This window comes from Scomber scombrus, chromosome 15, assembly GCF_963691925.1.
Source record: "Scomber scombrus chromosome 15, fScoSco1.1, whole genome shotgun sequence".
NCBI lineage: Eukaryota > Metazoa > Chordata > Actinopteri > Scombriformes > Scombridae > Scomber > Scomber scombrus.
Genome location: NC_084984.1, coordinates 451732 through 465312, shown reverse-complemented (window position 1 = coordinate 465312; position 13581 = coordinate 451732). Strand labels below are relative to the sequence as shown.

Below are 13581 nucleotides of genomic sequence, written 5' to 3'. Positions count from 1 at the left end.
AAGAGAGAGAGAGAGACAGAGAGAGAGACAGAGAGAGAGAGAGAGGGTGAGACAGAGAGAGAGAGAGACAGAGAGAGAGAGAGAGAGAGAGAGAGAGAGAGACAGAGAGAGAGAGGGAGATCACAAGGAGTGATATATGAATGAGTGATGTATGAATGAGTGATGTATGAATGAGTGATGTATGAATGAGTGATGTATGAATGAGTGATGTATGAATGAGTGATAGGGTAAGGGTGAAGTATAAAGGAGCAGACCAGCAGCTGCGCCTCCTCCCTCTCTCAGCTGTTTGTCCTCCTGTCTCTGTCTCTCGGCCGCCTGTGTCTGAGCGTTCAGAGCGTCCAGCTGCTCCGCGTCTCTCTGCTGTCGTCTCTGTCCTTTCTGTCTCTCTCGCTCCTCCTTGGCTCTTCTGTCGGCCTCTCCACAGCTCATGGAACAGCTGCTCCTCCTGCTGCTGCTGCTGCTGCTGCTCCTCTCTGCTCCTCAGCTGCACCGCCCGCTCCTCACACACCTGCTGCTCCTTCTGCCTGCTCTGCACACTGCGCACCTCCTCACACTGCTCCCTGAAAGACAGGGTCTATGAGGACAGGGTCTAAGAGGACAGGGTCTAAGAGGACAGGGTCTAAGAGTCTAAGAGGACAGAGTCTATGAGGACAGGGTCTAAGAGGACAGGGTCTAAGAGGACAGAGTCTATGAGGACAGAGTCTAAGAGTCTAAGAGGACAGAGTCTAAGAGGACAGAGTCTAAGAGGACAGGGTCTAAGAGGACAGAGTCTAAGAGGACAGGGTCTATGAGGACAGAGTCTAAGAGGACAGAGTCTAAGAGGACAGAGTCTAAGAGGACAGAGTCTAAGAGGACAGGGTCTAAGAGGACAGAGTCTAAGAGTCTAAGAGGACAGGGTCTAAGAGGACAGAGTCTAAGAGGACAGGGTCTAAGAGGACAGAGTCTAAGAGGACAGAGTCTAAGAGGACAGAGTCTAAGAGTCTAAGAGGACAGAGTCTAAGAGGACAGAGTCTAAGAGGACAGAGTCTATGAGGAAAGAGTCTAAGAGGACAGAGTCTAAGAGTCCATCAGGACAGAGTCTAAGAGGACAGAGTCTAAGAGGACAGAGTCTAAGAGGACAGAGTCTAAGAGGACAGGGTCTAAGAGGACAGAGTCTATGAGGACAGAGTCTAAGAGTCTAAGAGGACAGAGTCTAAGAGGACAGAGTCTAAGAGGACAGGGTCTAAGAGGACAGAGTCTAAGAGGACAGGGTCTATGAGGACAGAGTCTAAGAGGACAGAGTCTAAGAGGACAGAGTCTAAGAGGACAGAGTCTAAGAGGACAGGGTCTAAGAGGACAGAGTCTAAGAGTCTAAGAGGACAGGGTCTAAGAGGACAGAGTCTAAGAGGACAGGGTCTAAGAGGACAGAGTCTAAGAGGACAGAGTCTAAGAGGACAGAGTCTAAGAGTCTAAGAGGACAGAGTCTAAGAGGACAGAGTCTAAGAGGACAGAGTCTATGAGGAAAGAGTCTAAGAGGACAGAGTCTAAGAGTCCATCAGGACAGAGTCTAAGAGGACAGAGTCTAAGAGGACAGAGTCTAAGAGGACAGAGTCTAAGAGGACAGAGTCTATGAGGACAGAGTCTAAGAGGACAGAGTCTAAGAGGACAGAGTCTAAGAGGACAGAGTCTAAGAGGACAGAGTCTAAGAGTCCATCAGGACAGAGTCTAAGAGGACAGAGTCTAAGAGGACAGAGTCTATGAGGACAGAGTCTAAGAGGACAGAGTCTAAGAGGACAGAGTCTAAGAGGACAGAGTCTAAGAGGAAAGAGTCTAAGAGGACAGAGTCTAAGAGTCCATCAGGACAGAGTCTAAGAGGACAGAGTCTAAGAGGACAGAGTCTATGAGGACAGAGTCTAAGAGGACAGAGTCTAAGAGGACAGAGTCTAAGAGGACAGAGTCTAAGAGGACAGAGTCATCTACCTGAACAGCTGATCCAGCTTCTCTGACACCAGCTGTTGTCTTTCAGTCTCTCGTCTGTCTCTCAGAGCTCTGGCTCGTTGTCTCATCTTGGCTTGTCTCTCCACTGATGTCTCCTTCTTCTCCTCCATCTCCTGCAGCAGCTGCTGCTCCTCTGTCTCCAGGACACCACGAAGCCTGAGGACAGGGGGGGACATCACAGGTGACATCACAGGTGAGGACATCACAGGTGACATCACAGGTGACATCACAGGTGACATCACAGGTGACATCACAGGTGAGGACATCACAGGTGACATCACAGGTGACATCACAGGTGACATCACAGGTGACATCACAGGTGAGGACATCACAGGTGAGGACATCACAGGTGACATCACAGGTGACATCACAGGTGAGGACATCACAGGTGAGGACATCACAGGTGACATCACAGGTGACATCACAGCGTGAGGACATCAGATGGCTGCAGATAACTCTATTTCCATGACTTTAGAATAACATGTTGTAAAAGTGAAGCGTCCCCCTGCGTCTGTCCCCAGCTCCTCTACACTGTTAACCTGTCTAACTGTGTACTGGACTGTTTGGTATTAGAGGACCAGTGACTGGTGTCCACACACACCTGTCCCTCCTGTCCTCCAGGCTGAGCTCATGTTGGCTGACGGCGGCTCTGATGTGTCTGTCCACGGTTCCTCTCAGGAAGAGACGCTCTGAACTCTGCAGCCACGAGTTCTTGATGTCACAGGTCTGCTGCTTCCTGCAGAACTGGACCACTTTGTCCCGCTCTGCGTCCTGTCTCTGTCTGTCCAGGATGTGATGATCCGCCTGGAGCTTTGCTCTCTGTTTATATACAGTTATACTTTACTGTAGTACAGTTAGAGGTACTAGTACTTTACTGTAGTACAGTTAGAGGTACTAGTACTTACTGTAGTACAGTTAGAGGTACTTGTACTTTACTGTAGTACAGTTAGAGGTACTAGTACTTTACTGTAGTACAGTTAGAGGTACTAGTACTTTACTGTAGTACAGTTTGAGGTACTAGTACTTTACTGTAGTACAGTTAGAGGTACTTGTACTTTACTGTAGTACAGTTAGAGGTACTAGTACTTTACTGTAGTACAGTTAGAGGTACTTATACTTTACTGTAGTACAGTTAGAGGTACTAGTACTTTACTGTAGTACAGTTAGAGGTACTTATACTTTACTGTAGTACAGTTAGAGGTACTTATACTTTACTGTAGTACAGTTAGAGGTACTTATACTTTACTGTAGTACAGTTAGAGGTACTTATACTTTACTGTAGTACAGTTAGAGGTACTAGTACTTTACTGTAGTACAGTTAGAGGTACTTATACTTTACTGTAGTACAGTTAGAGGTACTAGTACTTTACTGTAGTACAGTTAGAGGTACTTGTACTTTACTGTAGTACAGTTAGAGGTACTAGTACTTTACTGTAGTACAGTTAGAGGTACTTATACTTTACTGTAGTACAGTTAGAGGTACTAGTACTTTACTGTAGTACAGTTAGAGGTACTAGTACTTTCTACTCCACTACATTTATTTAACAGCTTTAGTTACTTTTCAGATGCAGATTTGACACAATGGATAATATATATAATATATATATATATATATATATATATATATATATATATATATATAATATATATATATATATATATATATATATATATATATATAATATAACAAGCTTTATAAATACAACACATAGTTAAAGATGGAACCAGACAGCAGTGTGTAGTCGGCTCACATCTCAGATGTCTATGAGTTGTTAACAGCTCCTCTAAACTTCTCACATGCTTTCATTTCAATAAATGTTCAAATGATCCAATATTTCAGCAAAAATCAAAGATTAGAGAAAAAGTCCAACAACTGAAAACACATTTATGTATCAGAACTTAGTTTGTTCTTCTTTCCCTTTAATCATCTCACCACCCCTCACATTTATCTGCTGACCCTTTGGAGGGGCCCCACCCCTAGGTTGGGAACCACTGGACTAACCACTGGTGTACTGCAGTATTACAGTAAAAGTACTGCAGGTATTTAGTGATGTAGTATGCAGTATTACAGTAAAAGTACTGCAGTATTATAGTGATGTAGTATGCAGTATTACAGTAAAAGTACTGCAGTATTATGAGTGATGTAGTATGCAGTATTACAGTAAAGTACTGCAGTATTATAGTGATGTAGTATGCAGTATTACAGTAAAAGTACTGCAGTATTATGAGTGATGTAGTATGCAGTATTACAGTAAAAGTACTGCAGTATTATAGTGATGTAGTATGCAGTATTACAGTAAAAGTACTGCAGTATTATGATGATGTAGTATGCAGTATTACAGTAAAAGTACTGCAGTATTATAGTGATGTAGTATGCAGTATTACAGTAAAAGTACTGCAGTATTATAGTGATGTAGTATGCAGTATTACAGTAACAGTAACAGAGACATAAATAGTTAAAGTTAGTGAGTAAACGTAATTATTAAAAGTATTATTAGTAACTTAGTTAAATAAATGACCAGTTAATGATGATGATGATGATGATGATGATGATGTAATGTAATCTCACCGTGGTTCCTCTCTGTCTCAGCAGCATCTTCACTTTTATTTTATCATCAAAAAACTGAAAATCATCAAAGCCTGTAAACAGCGCGGAGACCCGGTTACCATGGTGACGGTAAACACCGGGACGTTACCGTGGAAACAGCGTCACTTCCGGCGGTTTGGTTTCTGGTTTTTTTTGGGGTTTTTTTTAAACTTTATTCATAAACCAGAGCAGGACATTGACAGTATAGAGACTCGCGTGGGATCAGGTAACGTTACTACGTCACAGCATCATTTACTACAATGATCAGTCTGTTTACTTCCTGTTCAATAACCAGCAGAACAGGAAGCAGGAAGCAGCTGTACAGGCCCTTCTCATCCTCTATTAGTGTGATATTATATGAATACAAGATGAGAGTATGTTGTTGACCTGTAACATGTGAAGAGAACTGTGATAATCAGGGGCGTCACTGAGGATCCAGATTAATGTGTTATTATGTTTTAACTTCTCTATAAAGATATAAAGTAGTCTACATGTGACACAAACACTGAAATCTGCCTTTATTGCATTTTCACAAATAGAATAACGCTTTCACAATTCTGTAACTGTGTTTTAAAGAGACTTTGTCCTCTCTGAGATCATCCAGATTTAACCAGTCTAGGTAGGTGCTACTATACTGGCAGGCTATATCATTATATTATATATTTAATTATTTCTTATTACATACATTCAGGGACTGTGGTGATACAAAATCCAGGAAATAGGATTCAGGTCAAAAACATTTGAATGGCAGAGGACTCCCATGACCCCTTGTTTTGTGAGGTCATGACAGGAAGGATACGGTACTACTACTACAGGTAGACGTTAGCGTTGGATAGTTGTTGTAATGTTTATATCAATAAGAGTATCAGGTGCTGAGCTGTTTCTCCTTCCTACATCACACCAGGAAGAAAGACAGAGTTTATTCCTGCAATGGTGTAAAGTGTGTGCGTATATAAAAATAGTGAAATCTTCACAAACAGGTAAAAGCTTTTGTGAAATATATCTGATTGAATACTGGAATATAAAAGCTTTAGTCTTCTGTTAGATCTTCTGTCAGACGTCCAGGAGTTCAGTCAACAATATTTAATAATGTCCCAGTAAAGACAGATGGTACATCATACTTTTCCATATGAATAATCAGCCAGTTATGACTTCCTGAAGTTGTGGTTATCTGAAGGCCATTAAACAACAACAGAATATATATATATATATATATATATATATATATATATATATATATATATATATATATATATATATATATATATATATATATATATATATATATATATATATATATATATATATATATATAACACATTGTTAAAGATGAAACCAAAAAGCAGTGTGTAGTCGGCTCACATAAAGAGCAGCTGCTACAAGTATCAATCAATCAATCAATCAATCAATCAATCAATCAATCAATCAATCAATCAATCAATCAATCAATCAATCAATCCATCAATCAATCAGTCACATGACCAATCTAATTAAGAGTTTTTATATTTTGGAGAAAGAACTTCTGTGCACGCGCCAGCTGATCTGATCCATGAACGCGCACGTGCAGACAATCAAGTTTCGTGCAATCATCGATCATACTCACACGTGCGGCTGATTGAACTTCCGGTTGTAATGGTCCAATCAGCGGGCAGCTTGGGTCTCCAGGTGTGATTTAAGGCTCCGCAGCAGCATCAGATCCATCAGCCTCCAGCCGCTCTTCGGTCGTTCCCCGCAGGCAGAGACGAGAGAAACAGGTCGGACCATGTTTGCAGCTCCCGGACGGATGATGATGGCCTGGGTTTGGCTCAGTTTGGTGACTCTAGCCCGGCTCAACACGGGGGGAATCCACCGGGACGCGGACGGACGTGTGGCCGACCTGGAGGCGCTGTTCTCGGACTCTGAGCCGCAGGTGGAGACCAGGAGCGGCGGAAGCTTCTTTCCGGTGCCGGTGTGGAAGTTCTTAAAAGGTGAGAACACACCTGAGACACGTTGAACTCATTACTGAACCTTAGAAACGACTCATTCACTTTCTCATCCTGTTAACCCTAAAATAAAAAAGTAATAAACAGACACCATGGAGTTAATTAAAACGGACTCACTTCTCTCACACTTCATGTTTTCAAAGCTTAAAACTAACTTTTTTCTTCAATTGATTTTAACTTTTAAATATTCCAGGTGTCATTAACAGAATGTGTCCCCCTTAAATAAATGATCAGCTATCAACATCTGCAGCATCACTAGTAGTATAGATGAGGTTTATTATCAGACCGATGCTGGAGCTTTGACTTCACTGTTTCCTTCATGAACCTCAACATTACTTTTACACACTGGAGGATTATTTAGTTGACTGAGAATCTTTTGGTTTCAGACTTTAATTCTCAAACTGATAAAAATAAAGTATTAACCAATAAGGGAAATGATCATTGGTTGCAGCTGTAATTTTAAATGTACTGACTAAAAGTCCCAAAGTATTCATCACATATTAAAAGCAGTTTAGACCTGCTCTGTGTAAAGGCCTTGAAATGACTTGTAGTGGTTTGGCACTTTCCAAATAAATGATTTCTGTAACTTAAGCAGCGTTTACTGGAACACTTTGAATATTGAACAATTTAATCTCTAACACAAACTGATCTGGAGTAGAAGTATAAACTAGTATCTAACTACAGTAAATGTTTCCTGAGTGAAGAAGCTGCTCATAAAACTAACCTCATGTTGGTTAGATTGTAACTTCAGGCTGACCTGTCTGTGTTTCAGGGCGTGATGATGACGATGGTGACTGTGGAGATGAAGATTTCAGCCGGCCACATTTTCTCTGCAGCAACAGTTCGCTCTCTGTTCGCTTCTCCCTCATCCGACACTCTGACCTGCGTCTGCTGGGTGAGTTTGATTCGTCCACCTGCTGCAGCTCAGTCACTAACACTTCATGTTCATATCCAAACAATGATTTATCTTTAAACTTGCACGTCAGTTTTATTGGTTTAATTTGACTCATCTGCTCATTGTTCCATGAGCAGTTTTAGTGAGAGCTCGTCTTATTAACCTGACGTGTTGGTGCCATTTTGACCCGAACTGGGCAAAATTCTACTTAGAAAGTAAATTTAACCTCACGTACTGCTAATATTCTGACTCATTAGTCTACAACAGTCGTCATATTCATAAAACCCCCCAATCAGTCATTAATGTTGAATCTTACAGAAAAGATGTTCAGTTTTAGTCCAGAACATTTTATACAATATGATGATATTTGACATTTTTAAACTTGCATATGTAAAAATGTGTAAGCTGCACAATTATGAAATATGCATTTTATTTCCATATCTCTATACTGTGGGTCACACTGGGGAAGTCCAACTAAAATAAATGCTGTTAAATGCGAAATGGGTCAAATTTGACCCTGAACACTATGTAAGGATTAGGTAACATTTTGTACTGTGATGTATTGAGTCACTTTTTTTTGGCCATTTCATTCACATGATTTGGTGTGTTTGGGTCTATCATTTAAATTTATACTGATGTACTTTGTTACCTAAGCCTAATAAAACCAGCAGCCTAACTTCCAAACCTTTCTCTGTAAAGCTGGACTGGGATGAAACTAGTATATGATTGAAGCCATAAAGCATCCTCAGGTTAAAGCTTTGAAGTGAGCACCAGTCCTTAGCTTCTGTTCAGATGACATGTTTTATATTTAATGTCTAAAGGCTGCAGGCGTTAAAATGGATGTTTCTGATTTTAATGCAGAGCTGTAAAAACATAACATCACTTTCTCCCAGCTGTGTTCTGATCATTTCGTCTCTTCACAGATGGGAAGAAGTTGTTGGCGTTGCCGGACGGCTGTCGTGGTTCTGCTCGTACCGTCGGGCCGTGGCTGCAGCTGGAGCTCCCCTATACCGGCTGCCACACGGCATCATGGGTAAATAATATCATAATATATATTTGAGGGGATGGATTCAGTTTAATTTGTTTTTCTCATCTCCCTCCAGATTTCAAACAGGCACGGTCTCATCAGTTGAAGGTGCGTTACTTTGACCATCTGCTGCAGGCGAATGTGACCGGAGCAGCTGCCTGTAAGGGTCCTGCAGCATCGCTCCAACCGGCGCCACCGCTGGTGAAGTGCAGGACAACAGATGTCACTGTGAAACTGCCTCTGGGGGCAACACTGAGGAGGGTAAAAGCTCTGGGTAAGGATGGTGTCGTTGGGACAGCGCTCACAATGTCTTCCTCAGGCGCAGTAATGGTGCAGATCTCAACACCAGTGAATACGGTGAGTAAGGTCCTAAAACATGATCCAGTGTCAAAATGTTGAATTAGAGCTAATAAATGAATCTTTTGCAGGATTCCATCTTGGAAATGGTTTACTGCAACTCGGATGGGGAAATGTCAACAATGCTGGCAGCTTGTTTCAGAGCAGAAACACAAAGTGTGGCTCATCACCCAAGAGCATATTCAGAGTCTGACTACCGGTTGGAGCTGTTGCAGCAGTGGGAGTTGGAGAAGCCGACTGAAGATGTAAGCGCAGAGAACCTGTTGGACGATGAGACGGAGACGACAACAGCGGGTCCATCTGAAGGCCCAACAGTAACGGCACCTGTAACTATTCAGGCAACTTACCCTGATTCAGAGATCTTTGAACTGTGGGGATTTGATGAGATACCAGATGGGCCGTTCACTGGGGACCAAACGGCTCTTCCCACAACATCCAGTACCACCCCGACGACTACTGTCACTACCACCCCGACGACTACTAGCAGTACCACCCCGACGACTACTGTCACTACCACCCCGACGACGACTACTAGCAGTACCACCCCGACGACGACTACTAGCAGTACCACCCCGACGACGACTACTAGCAGTACCACCCCGACGACGACTACTAGCAGTACAACCCCCACGACTACTAGCAGTACCACCCCGACAACGACTACTAGCAGTACCACCCCGACGACGACTAGCAGTACCACCCCGACGACTACTGTCGGTACCACCCCAACGACGACTACTAGCAGTACCACCCCGACGACTACTGTCGGTACCACCCCAACGACTACCGCCCCCACCACCATGACAACAATCGCCATGACGACTGCCACCCTGACCACCCCCACGACTACTGTCAGTACCACCCCCACGACTACTGTCAGTACCACCCCAACGACTACTGTCAGTACCACCCCGACTACCACCGCCCCCACCACCATGACGACAATCGCCATGACGAGCGCCGCCCCGACCACCACCACCACGAGCCCGGCTACGACCAGCGCCGCCCCCACCACGACCACGAGCCCAGCTACGACCACGAGCCCGGCTACGACCAGCGCCGCCCCGACCACCACCACGAGCCCGGCTACGACCAGCGCCGCCTTCACCACCACCACGAGCCCGGCTACGACCAGCGCCGCCTTCACCACCACCACGAGCCCGGCTACGACCAGCGCCGCCTTCACCACCACCACGAGCCCGGCTACGACCAGCGCCGCCTTCACCACCACCACGAGCCCGGCTACGACCAGCACCGCCTTCACCGCCACGACTTAGAAAAGCGATCCATCTACTCCCCCCCCCCCCCCCCCCTCACTCTTGTTTGAAATAAAATCTTCATCACATGACATCTGGTCTGTTTGTGTGAAATGGTCAAAAGTTAAAGCTTCTCATCTGAATAACTAAGTTAAATTATGCTTCAGCTGTGACTTCAATAGATGGCATGACTTATCATGGGCTGGTCATATTGGCCTGGTTTTTAAAATGAACATACTCCCAAGTTTGCTCTACCTAATGCAGACGCTCCCTCTAACAGGTCTGAGTTCTAACACAATCCTACACCCATGTCTAAATGGTCCCTTCTCTCCAGGTTTGGGCAAATCCATTTCTCAGAGTTGGTGTGAAGAAGGGATCAAGACATCAAACAACTTTTTTTTTTTTTTTTTTTTTTTTTTTTAAAGATTTTCTCTGGCATTGACGCCTTTATTTGAAAGTAGAGAGACAGGAAATTACAGGAGAGAGAGGGGGGTGTGACATGCAGAAAGGTCCGCCGGCCGGGACTCGAACCGGGGTCCGCTGCGTACATGGCATGCGCTCTTAACCACTCGACCACCTGCGCGCCCAAGACATCAAACAACTTGAGGCAAAATTTGAAATCCAGTCTTTCCTTAATCAAACACAAACAGCAAATGGTTACAGACCCACCTACAGTCAACCATTGGCTCAAAATGGTAACAGATCCATGAGATGGAAACATTGACCTTTTTACTTAGACTGAGAAAAGACTGCAAGATGGCTGTCTTTGGAGTAAGGAAGGTGGTTGTGGATTGTTAAACTCTATGGGTATTAAAATGTAATTTGCCTTCAGCATGATCAATGTACTGCAAGTGAAGTAGAACCCCTTGTTGAAAATCATACTGTATAGATGTAGAGGATGTCAAGTGCCTGTCCTTGGTGGTCATTTTTATACTGATTGATTTAATGTAAGTATAAATCAAACACACTTTTCCTATTAAACAAACCAAAAGCTACTGCCATTGACTCTTACCTGTTACAGCAGCAGAGCTGTAGAGTTTCATTTGTCTGTCTTATGGAACTTTACAATCAGTTAATGTGATATCGACAGGATCATAAACCTATGGGAGAGGGATCTGGGTTTGAGGAGGGGAAGTGGTCTGATGCTGTAGGGTCAATAGGGAAAACTTGTGTTACTGACTCACTGAAAGTCAGTATAGAACCGTTCACAGGTTACAGCGTACACCCTAGTTCCTCAGTGTTGACTCTAAGACTTCTCCACTATGTTAAGTGTAAAAAGGATGTGGAGTCTTACTTTCACTGTCTGGCAGTGTCCTCTCCTTCCAAATACTGTAGCAGGAGAACTTTAATACCGTAACAGTGGAAGCTGGTTTTGTTTTGTGTAATATTCTGAATGAGGACTTTCCACATATGAAGGTAAAACTTCTGCTTTGGGAAACAAGATGTATTTTGTTACAGTGGATCAAGCTGAGTCCTCCTACTGTGAGTCAATGGCATGGAGAGATATTTAAAGTTATAGTGATGGAGAGACTGGGTGAGATCATGAAGGCCAATGAATGTTCTTTGATTGTGGCAATCCTTCCCCATAATGTGATATTAATATGGTGCTGAACAGAGCTGAAATGTCTCTTTATTAAGAAAAGTCATTCTTCTAATTTCCCCAAAATGTTACAGCAGTAACAGTTCACCTTCTGCCTCATCTTACAACGTTACACATGGTTCATTAGGGACAAAATGTTTGCGTCAAAAGACCGCCATAAAATATTATACATTAATATTATTTTCCACTTTTAATAAATAAATGTGCTGCATGGTTGAAGTGTTATATATTCTATAGAGTTTAACTGTGTGTGTGTTTGTGAATGAAAGCTGTGTGAATCCTCTGACTTTGATCCTAAAAATCTAAATAATTTCACACTAAATAAATCATCTTCAGTTTGTTGGCAAACAATCTTTGTTTAACAATGAATTACACTTAGTGACACTTAATGACACTCAATGACACTTAATTACAGTTTGCAGTTGTATATCAAACTGACCTCTCACTCTCCTGTCATTCTCTGAACCAGATGTTTATTATTTTAATAGATTAAATAATTAGATAACATTCATAAACACGGCTCCTTGTTAACTTGGTGTGACGTTTACTACATCTTCAGATATTTTAGTATCACACAAATGAAACACTGAACATTTTAGTGACTTTACATTTCTCTTTATGTTACTGCAACATTATTAGAACTGCAACTAATGATGAATATAAATATAGATTCATGTGCTGATGCTTTTCACTGTTTATTGATTATTTATTGAATAAAACATCAGAAAAACCGAACAATGCTAAATGCTCTTGACTAATTATCAAAATAGTTTTTACATTTTCTATCAGTCCATCGACTAGTCTTTGCAGTTTGAAACAGAATTGTGGGTTGAGATTATTTTGGGAAGCTGGTTGTAAACCGGGCTGCAGGCTTCAGTAGTTTTAATCATGACAAATGTGATGTTTCATGCTTATCAATAATTATTAACATCAATAAATGGACAGACAACAAGTGCAGTGAACAGTAGCTTCAGTGATTTGCAGGATTTGAACATGAAAGCATAACTATGTAGCTGATGTATTAGCCTTCTACCAGCAGGGGGTGCCAACAGACTACACACAGAGACCAGAGCTTATAATGGCCTGCTGATGGACAACAAACTCTCAGCTTCTTGTTTTAGTTCAGTTTAATGTATCACTGGTGACGTCTGATGTAAACCTGTCTGTTTCTAGATTTCCTCCATTTGTACCTCTAACTGTACTACAGTAAAGTATAAGTACCTCTAACTGTACTACAGTAAAGTACTAGTACCTCAAACTGTACTACAGTAAAGTACTAGTACCTCTAACTGTACTACAGTAAAGTACAAGTACCTCAAACTGTACTACAGTAAAGTACAAGTACCTCTAACTGTACTACAGTAAAGTACTAGTACCTCTAACTGTACTACAGTAAAGTACTAGTACCTCTAACTGTACTACAGTAAAGTACAAGTACCTCAAACTGTACTACAGTAAAGTACAAGTACCTCTAACTGTACTACAGTAAAGTACTAGTACCTCTAACTGTACTACAGTAAAGTACTAGTACCTCTAACTGTACTACAGTAAAGTACAAGTACCTCAGACTGTACTACATTAAAGTACTAGTACCTCTAACAGTACTACAGTAAAGTACTAGTACCTCTAACTGTACTGCAGTAAAGTACAAGTACCTCAGACTGTACTACAGTAAAGTACTAGTACCTCTAACTGTACTACAGTAAAGTACTAGTACCTCAAACTGTACTACAGTAAAGTACTAGTACCTCTAACTGTACTACAGTAAAGTACAAGTACCTCTAACTGTACTGCAGTAAAGTACAAGTACCTCAGACTGTACTACAGTAAAGTACTAGTACCTCTAACTGTACTACAGTAAAGTACTAGTACCTCAAACTGTACTACAGTAAAGTACTAG

General features: G+C 42.1%; 1 protein-coding gene across 1 annotated transcript in view; it reads right to left on the bottom strand.

Moving 5' to 3' along the window:
- cfap53 (cilia and flagella associated protein 53) overlaps nt 1-4573 on the bottom strand; it is a 7802-nt gene extending 3229 nt beyond the window's left edge. The window contains 6 exon segments of the mRNA XM_062435132.1: nt 255-272; nt 274-417; nt 419-560; nt 1960-2133; nt 2579-2796; nt 4547-4573. Of these exon segments, the coding sequence (XP_062291116.1) occupies nt 255-272; nt 274-417; nt 419-560; nt 1960-2133; nt 2579-2796; nt 4547-4573 (723 nt within the window).
- Nucleotides 4574-13581: the final 9008 nt, after the last annotated feature.